We start from the raw sequence: 9,477 nt of genomic DNA on the forward strand, positions 1-9,477 counted from the left end.
TAATAATAATTAATGGGGGAGTGTGTCAGTGGCCTCCACCACCCCCTTGACCCTTTACCCTCTGAAGGGAACTAAACAGTGGAACATCAGACAACAACGTGGGGCCAAGTGGGAGCAGGCAGACCTTCTCTTTAGTCTCATCACACAGAGAGGGTTAGAAAAATAAATAACCTTGACAGCTGACACTCACTGAGTGCTGATGACGGCCAGGTACTCCCCTAGTTACCATAGGTATGCCAAAGGTAATGGGTCCTCATGGCGCCTTACCAAATAATTACTACCATTACACCCACTTTCCAGATGTGGAAACAGGCACAAAGAGATGGAGGGACTTGCCTAAGGCTGCATATCTGGGAGGAGGTGAAGCTGTATTTGAACCAGGCAGCCTAGTTTCAAGGTCAAGATGCCACAGTGCCGAGCCTACCTGCCCTGTGTGTACCTAGAATGCACCAGTGTGCCCTCTCTGCTTGCCGCTGCAGCAGTCCTGGCACAAACATGCAGCTCTTGCTTGTGCTGTTCCAAATGCTCCAAAGGCTCTTTGTGTAAACCTCACAGACCTGGACCCCCAGGCCACCCTCTGTCATGGTAAGGAAGCCATGCAGACCCCAACTCTGACCCTGACAGTTGCTTATACACACTCCCAGCTTCTCCACCTCCTCAGATGACGGCCCTAGGCCTCCTCCAGGCACACAAGGCATACCTTATCATCACCCACTACATTCTGCTCCCCTGCCAGGCATCCAGTGCTGCTGCCACTTCGCAGTCCATTCCCCAGGCCCCCAGCAGCATCTGCTCTGCCAGCTTCTCTCTCTGAAGTACACCTTCATCCTCACTATCATGCTCTTTGTCTCCTTCTTTGCCACCACCCTTTCCCTGTGATCCCAGGCACTTTCCAGTATGTTTCCAATGTGGGGCGGTGGTGAAAATATAAGCTTTCCAAGGCCCTGCACACAGTAGGCCATCATCCCATACTAAGACAACATATGCAACCATGCTTCGCAGGGGACTCATACTCTCCACTAGCATTTGTTGAAGGAATGAATGAATGAATGAATGATCAGTCTCCCTGACTTCTGGACTCCAGAAATGCTGGGTTTGGGTGTCCCCAGTGCTACATGCAGCACACTCATAATGTGGGCTGTTTTCTAAAACCGCAGAAAACAGCAATACATATTTACCTTATTAAATGCTAGCTTGGTTTGCTGTGAATTGTATGTCTGCATGAGGGGAGAGAGGGCAGAGCCAGGAAAGGTTAGGAGAAAAACTCTCCAAAGTAGAGGTGGGAAAGATCCCAAGGGCTCACGTGTTAGGCAAGACACCAGGAAATATTCAGAGATGAGAGGGGGCTGGGCATTAAATGGACAGAGAGAATGATGGTAGAGGGGTATCCAGGCGTGCAGAACAGCTGTGGGACACCTCCCCTATTGGGCCTTGAGGGGAATCATTTAAAGATTTCCCCCAGTGTCCAGGACTAAAAAGAAAAGCCCCTGTACTTCTCCCCCCACCCAAATCTTGGGTTTCTGTCACCCCCCCCAAACACCTGCACCCTAGAATGACAAAGCCACCATCTCTTTCCCCATAAGAATCTCTCCCTTACAGACAATGAGGAAAATGAGAGCAGAGGAAAGAACAGACTACTGTAAAGAGTGTCCATAAAGGGGAGGAGGGTTGCTAAGACAAATCTTTTATTATTTTTTAATTTTTTTTTAAGACAAATCTTTTAAAGGAACCATTTGGGTGGCAGAAACTAGGGACAGAGATTAGACTCAGCCACTATGTTGCACAGGGGCTGATCACCGGTCCCTCCCCTCTCCCCCCCCCCCCCCCCCCCCACCAAATCCTGGATAAATGGCAGTCAGACCTCTGACAGGTCACCTCTAGCTGGCCTTAATCATCCCGACACCCTCCCCTCTGCAGCTGCTCCAGCCATCCAGCATAGGAGATGGGACCCCACCTCTGGCACTGGGTAGCCACTTCCAGATGCATCAAAGACATTTCAGGAGTGTGCTGAAGGGAGGCTCAAGGAGGCCACTGGCCTGCAGAGGTGGTGTTCCAAAGGGCCAGCATTTCCCTGCCGATTATCTTCCAAGACAAATCCCCACTTCACTAATTGTGCTGTGCCCTGTGCCTGACCAGTAGGGCCAGGGTTGTGACACTGCCTGCTGGATCCCCAGACCCGGACTGTAGCCCAGAATCATCCAGCTCAAGGGTGTCAACTTGCACTCTCTGGAGTTTGGGAGAAGGAGGGAATCCAGCCCCGGACACCGACCTTTCCAGAGCACCCTTTCCCAGGCACCTTTCAGAGACCTCAGTGGAGACGCCTCAGAAGTCAGCCAGCTTGGCATAGGCTTTGCGGCGTCTGGCTCTGGGGCTAGCTGCCGCTGTCGGTGCTGCCCCGCGCGATGAGCATCGGACGCAGAGGCTGGCCTTCTTTTGTGGCATCTCTCCTCCTCTGTGGATCCTCCTCAGTGCCTCCTCCTCTGGCATCTCCGTTCCCGGCGCCCACCCACCTCCATCCTACAGAAATCTCACTGAAAAGGTCCTGGGATTTGCGATTGCGCGGAGTGAAGGGAGGGGGCGACTGGGACCCGGGCAGACCGGGAATTCACAGCGACGCCTTTGGGAGCTTCAGGTTCCGCTTCTAGGAAATGAGTTTAATGATGGGACAGACCCTGCAGGTCTTCGAGAAGATCATAGGGGCAGGGGGGCGCGGTGGAGAGGAGGAGGATGCCAAGCGCCCGGCTAAGGGCTCTGCACGGTCAGCATAGTCGCTACAACCCCAGGGCTGCGTTACCCAAACGGAGGACTCTGGGACCCCTAGCCCCGCGGCTGCAGAGGGCAGAGCAGGGGAGTGGGAGGCCAAAGGTCAGACAAGACAGGATCTGAGGTGAGCAGCTGAGGGGGCGGGAGGTCCAGCTGGGGCTCTGGACGACCTGTGGCGGGGTTGGATCCCAGGCGGGGGCGCGGAGGTGGGCAGGCCGGGCGGGGCGCGCGGGCGCTGGGACTGGGGTGCGGAGGGCGCGCGGCGCGGGATTGGCGGGCGCTCCCCGCGGGGCCCACCGCAGGCTTTTCAGGCGGAGCAGGCAGAGGCGCACGCACCTGCACCGGAGTCCCAGGGCAAGTACTCTCCACCGCGCTCCCGCCGCCCCGGACGGGCACCCCTGGGCATGAGCGCCCCCCCGACGCTGCCCCCAGAGGGCGAGGAAGAGCTCGAGACAGCCTGGTCCCCTGCGGTCAACGCCAGCTGCGCCCCTGCTGAGGAGGAGGCAGCGGCGGGGACCGGGGACGCAGGGGCACCGGGCATGGTCGCCATCCAGTGCATCTACGCGCTGGTGTGCTTGGTGGGCCTGGTGGGCAACGCCCTGGTCATCTTCGTGATCCTCCGCTACGCCAAGATGAAGACGGCCACCAACATCTACCTGCTCAACCTGGCCATCGCGGACGAGCTCTTCATGTTGAGCGTGCCCTTCGTGGCCTCGTCAGCCGCCCTGCGTCACTGGCCCTTCGGGTCTGTGCTGTGCCGCGCGGTGCTCAGTGTGGACGGCCTCAACATGTTCACCAGCGTCTTCTGTCTGACGGTGCTCAGCGTGGACCGCTACATCGCCGTGGTGCACCCTCTGCGCGCCGCCACCTACCGGAGGCCCAGCGTGGCCAAGCTCATCAACTTGGGCGTGTGGCTGGCATCCTTGCTGGTCACCCTGCCCATCGCCATCTTCGCTGACACCAAGCCGGCTCGGGGCGGCCAAGCCGTGGCCTGCAACCTGCATTGGCCGCACCCGGCCTGGTCGGCGGTCTTTGTGATCTATACTTTCCTGCTGGGCTTCCTGCTGCCCGTTCTGGCCATCGGCCTGTGCTACCTCCTCATCGTGGGCAAGATGCGGGCGGTGGCACTGAGGGCCGGCTGGCAGCAGCGCAGGCGCTCAGAAAAGAAGATCACGCGGCTGGTGCTCACGGTGGTAGCCGTCTTTGTGCTCTGCTGGATGCCTTTCTACGTGGTGCAGCTGCTAAACCTGTTCGTGACCAGCCTTGATGCCACAGTCAACCATGTGTCCCTCATCCTCAGCTACGCCAACAGCTGTGCCAACCCTATCCTCTATGGCTTCCTCTCAGACAACTTCCGCCGTTCCTTCCAGCGGGTTCTCTGCCTGCGCTGCTGCCTCTTGGATGTCGCAGGTGGTGCTGAGGAAGAGCCCCTGGACTACTATGCCACTGCTGTCAAGAGTAGAGGTGGGGCAGGATGGATATGCCCCCCACTCCCCTGTCAGCAGGAGCCCTTACGACCAGAACCCAGCCGCAAGCCGGTCCCTCTCACCAGGACCACCACCTTCTGAAGAGCCCTTTCACCTCCTCCCCAGCCTGGCCACCTGTAAGGGAGTCTGTGCTACCCTGACACCCCAGCAGACTGCCTGTCCTAGATGCTCATCTAAGAGCCACCACCTGTTCCCACCACAGCCACAGCCACCTTTTCCCAGCAGTCTATGGGTCAGCCCCAAGAGCATCAAAGCTCCTTTCCTTTGTTCTGTCCTCAGGACTCTGGTTTCTAGGGGGGGTACCTCCATGGGGGTAGGACTCCTCTGACCACCAGTCCATGATGTTAATTATTCCTGGATCTTTGACTAGTTTCCGAGGGGTGGGAAGCAGGGGGATGCCAGGCAGGAATGGCCATCTGCATGTGACGTGTTACAGAATCTCTGCCTTGGAGAGGGCTGTCCAGAGGGTGGAGGCAGCCTGTGCCCTTGGTCTCTGCAGACTCTGCCTGTGGTGGAGACATAGCATGTTCGAAAAGGGAAGGGAGGAAGGAAGATGCCTCCAAGCACACCATTGGCTTCCATTCCTGGGATCTTTTCTAACTGAAATTGATGCATGACAGCCTGGGGCACCTCCAGGCTCAGTGCCTGCTTGCAGTCAGAAATGTCACTCCAGTTTTCTGGGGCTAGCATCAGGCTTCCTGTGAGTAGGAAAGGTTTGGAAAGTCATGATCTGGGATTTGTTATGAGGCACAAAACCAGGTCAGTAATAATAATAATAATAATAATAAAGCAGAAAGGATGAATCTCATCTAGCTCCTATGGTGTGATTTTTTGCCTTGACCCTTTGTCATGAGAACATGAGACCTCATTAAGTTGACCAGTTTATACCGCAGTGGTGAGTGGGAGGGAACTGGAGGTGGGAGGGAAGAGACCAGAGAATGCAGATGGAAATCAGCCCAGATTTTGGATAGAGGAGGCAGCTCTGTCACCCACTGTTAAAAAAAAAAAAAAATCGCAATTCAGTAAAACACCAGCCAGATGTACATAATAAACATATCTAGGCTGAACATGGTAAACAGCTGTAACTTCTTGCCTAATGTTAACCCAAGGATAAATTAGCTTTTCCCAAAGGAAAAAGTCAGCTTATGAGAGCTTTAATCCTGTTTTCTGTGAATAAATCCTTGCAATGCTTCTGTAGGGGCCTGGAGTGAAAACATGCAATTAAACATATGTGAACAGCTGTGTGGGAGACTCCACCTGGCTGAGCAAAGCAAAACACCCTTCTGGGTTTGGCCGGCCCATCCCGGTGCAGAAAGGAAGATACTCAGGGAGGGAGGTGAAGACAGCTGGAGAGAGAGCCCCTCCGCTCTTCAAATGGGGTCAGCCTTGCAGCTTCCTAGCAGGAGGGCTTCAAGAGAAAATACAAGGGACCTGCCAGCCTAGCAGAACTTGCCTGACTTGAGCCTTTTGGGGCAGTCAGCAGGCATCCCAAGGTGGGCACAGAGAGCTTCTAGGAGGCTAAAGAAGATTGAGGAGGGCAGAGCAAGGCCCAGGGAGATGCTCTGCTTCCACCATGGGCAGGGGCTCCTCTCTGAGGAGGAAACAGAACAGGGCTCTTCCCTGAAGTGTTAGGGCCAAAACCAGAGTCTTACTTGATATGAGCAGGTGCCTGGTGTATGAGAACCAGGCAAGAGAGCTGATTTCTGGTCCTAGATATAAACATTGTGTGATCCAGGCAAGTGACTGAATGCTAGGGTCCTCAGAGTTCTGTCTGTAATATCACGAGGTCTTCCAATGTCGGCACACTGTGACAGAGAACTCACCGTATGCTCTTTTCCATGTGGCTATAGAATCTAGCTTCTTCCCTACTGAATGAAAAACAGAAAGCCTTACCTACATTGTGTTGGGGCATATAACCATTGGATCCTTACTCCTCTACATGGCCAGCCAGCAGTATGATCTGTAGGCGGTAATTAGTGTTGATCCAAGTGTGTCTCATAGGGCTGGGTGGGTGAGGTAGAGATGAAGGCCATTAGGGTCTGCACATTGGGGTGGTCTACATCTGTCTGAGAGAGAAAATGTGTAGCCAATCTGTATTGCATCCCAGAGACATGGCTGTGGTTTGGGAGCTCCAAACTAAGGTGCAAGAACTCCTTGAACTCACAAACATGTGTGCACACATGCACACACATGCATGCATGTAAACACACAGACATCAATTGTCCCAAACCTATCATACCCACTAGAGTTGCCTTGGGCATCTGGAGTAAGCCAGTGCTGGTGTTGGCTGGCCTTGTGTAACCATAATTTCCTAGCAGTCTTTAAAACTTAATTATTTCTTTGTTCCCCAGTGCCTGCAGCATGCAGCAGTGTGGTCACTCAGTAAATGTGGTGGAGGGGCCACTGGAAAAGATCTGACATGGGCGTGGGCTGCTGGGCTTTTGCCCCCTCTTGGGTGGGGGGCTACAGTCCTTGTCTTCAGTGTCCAACAATGATTCACACCAGGCCAACTCTCTGATGAGCAAGACGGAGCACTGACCAGGAGTCTTGGCAACACTGGGCTGGGCTGAGTATTTGAAAATGCAATGTTTTTAACTTAGTTGGTGATGGCTGAAGTAGAGGTAGCCTTAGGTGATGAAAGGAAAAATCCCTGAGAGGCAGGGGCCCTCCATTGGCCAAGCCAGCCAGCAGTGAATGCTATAATTTCTCTGAGCCACAGTTTCTCACATGAAATATGCACAAAGCAGGGTGTGGGTTTTGAGTTCTTCTCAGCTGTAAACTGCCTTTTCAAAAGCACTGAAGAGGCATGCTGAGGCAGTGGGAGGGTGAAAGACAGCATTCTTCTATGCTTAGTGCTTTCTCTATCCCTTGTTAAAAATTAGCATTAATGCTGCCCCTGACCTGGGAGTCATAAATCACGCAGTGGAGGGACAGGCTAGGGGTGGAGAGTGTGCTGCTGGCCAGTGTCTTCCTCAGCTGCAGAGCCTTCTCACTTCTTGGTGATTAGCAACTCAGCACCCACAAAGTATCCCGGGCATTTGTTGGGGGACACATTTAGAGCCCACCAACAGTGGTAGTTAGCATCAACCCTGAGGCCTTTGTTAACAGCTGATTACATGAACCCCTCAGGTTCCTGAGCAGAAAATTTGCAGAATTTGTGAATTAAAGTCAGAGATAGAAGTAGCTGGGGTCCTGAGAGCTTTTCACATTACACATTTCACCTGCCTCAGAGGTCAGCCATGAAGACATGCAGGCAGGCTCTGGCCTGAGTCCTGCTTCTACTGACCATAACAGCTTTTGGCTTCAAAGTGAATGAAAATGTTTTTTACCTGGGTAGAAACAGCCTTCAGACACCCCTCAATCAGTGAACTTGCTTTGCATTTTAAAGCTGTCTTTAACTTACTGTTCAGTGACAAGCCAGGTGTTTATTTTCTCCAGATGATTGTAAAATGATATTTGAACATGACAGGTGATCACTCATTGGAATTCTTGCCCAACCTGTCAGCTCTATGTCATTGAACAAAGATACATACTATTTTCATTTTTTCTTTAAATTCTTGGCTTCACTTTCATTAAAAACAGCATACCTAGCACTCCTTAGGTGCCAAAGGCTGATATCAAAGGAAAAAAACAAAAAAAAAAAATGTATGTTTCTGCTGTGCTATTCAGAAACCAGACATGGAAGACTGACCAGTGGCTAGGCAAATTCCTACAAATTTGAGTTTCAAAGCTCTTCTCTGACATCCCTGTCTCTCACTACCCCTTACCCAAAGCATGCAACAGAAAAGCCTCAGATTCCTTAAGCACAAATATCAGAGTGCTAAGGCACTGTCCTTGAAGCTCTGCTTTGTGGAGGTGTGTGCTGGGAGTGTGCATCAGACAGCACTCTGAGTGCTGCTTCTGGCAGCTTCGAGGTAAGATGGGGAGTCTCCACAGACAGCACCCATGTCCTCATGAAGCTTGGAGCTTAGAGGCAAAAGATGAGCCCTCATCAGAGAACCACAGAAATGACAGTACAATTTTAAGCTTAAATAAGAACACACAGGAATGGACTCTGGTTTCTATGAGATGATATACTAAGAGAACCTGACATCGTCATAGGGTAGGTTTCCCCCGGAAGGTTGCTGGAGATGACATCCTCATAAAGATGAGTGGGAATCAGCCAGGAGAAAAAGGGGTGGAGTGGAAAGTGCAAAGGGCTCAAGGCACAGCATGTGCAAAGGACCTGTGATGGTAAGCACTGAAGATGACAAAGATGACTGGAACAGAGGACAGATGATGCCCAGTCAGCGACAGGCACTAGGAGACAGACCAGCAGTGCCTCATAAGTCCCCTTGAGGATTTAGGACCATGCCACATCACAGCAGTGGCAGACTTTAATGAGAGGGTCAGGTCAACCTGGCAAAGAAACCCATTAAGGAGTCTTGAGTCCTTGTAAAGTTTGGACACTTGTACCCTCCATTTTTCAGTGCGAGGCTGGCAGGTAGAATGTGTTCTTTCCATTTCAACAGTCATCAACTTTTTTCAACAGAAAGGCAGAGTTCCCAATCCTATGAATGGATTGGCCTAACCAGGAGGGGCACCTTTGAAAGTGGAGGAGAACTAATATTAAAAAAATCCAAGATCATTAACTGAATCACTCAGAATGGAAGTACTGACTTGGTTAAAATAAAACCTTTGGCTTTCTATTAGCGAAAGACACTGTGGGTACCCACTGATGCCACATAGAAGTGTGGTGCCTGGGTCTAGATGGGCTGCCTGAGGTCAACGCTGGCACAGTGCAGATGTGCAGTGGCCTGGAAAGAATAGACTTGGGGACACACAGACCAGGGAGAGAGAATCCACATACCAGCCTAGTGGGACCGCAGGAAAAGCTCTGTGGCCCCTGGAGAAAGGCCAGAATGACAGTATCTACCCCCTGATTGTGCAGGGGACTGGCCCAGAAGAAGACTAAACATTCAGAGAGTGACCAAATGACAGAGAAGGAAAACAACAAGGTCAATGCAGAGAATTGGCATGTTTTGTTGTATTTTTTGATGTTTTTAAATTTTTATTTTATTATTATTGTTGTTGTTGTTGTTGTTGTTATTCTAGAGAGAGAGAGAGAAAGCAAAAGAGTGCAAACGGGGCAAAAGGGCAGAGGGAGAGAGAGAATCTCAAGCAGGCTCCCTGCTCAGCATGGAGCCCGACTCGGGGCTCGATCCCACAACCCTGGGATCATGACCTG

At 52.1% G+C, this 9,477-nt stretch overlaps 1 protein-coding gene across 1 annotated transcript; it reads left to right on the forward strand.

Moving 5' to 3' along the window:
• The first annotated feature begins 3,167 nt into the window (after nucleotides 1-3,167).
• SSTR4 (somatostatin receptor 4) lies at nucleotides 3,168-4,331 on the forward strand. The gene has a single exon (XM_049650357.1). The coding sequence runs from the start codon at nucleotides 3,168-3,170 to the stop codon at nucleotides 4,329-4,331; it is 1,164 nt and encodes a 387-aa protein (XP_049506314.1).
• Nucleotides 4,332-9,477: the final 5,146 nt, after the last annotated feature.

Source organism: Panthera uncia, assembly GCF_023721935.1.
Source record: "Panthera uncia isolate 11264 chromosome A3 unlocalized genomic scaffold, Puncia_PCG_1.0 HiC_scaffold_11, whole genome shotgun sequence".
NCBI classification, from domain to species: Eukaryota; Metazoa; Chordata; class Mammalia; order Carnivora; family Felidae; genus Panthera; species Panthera uncia.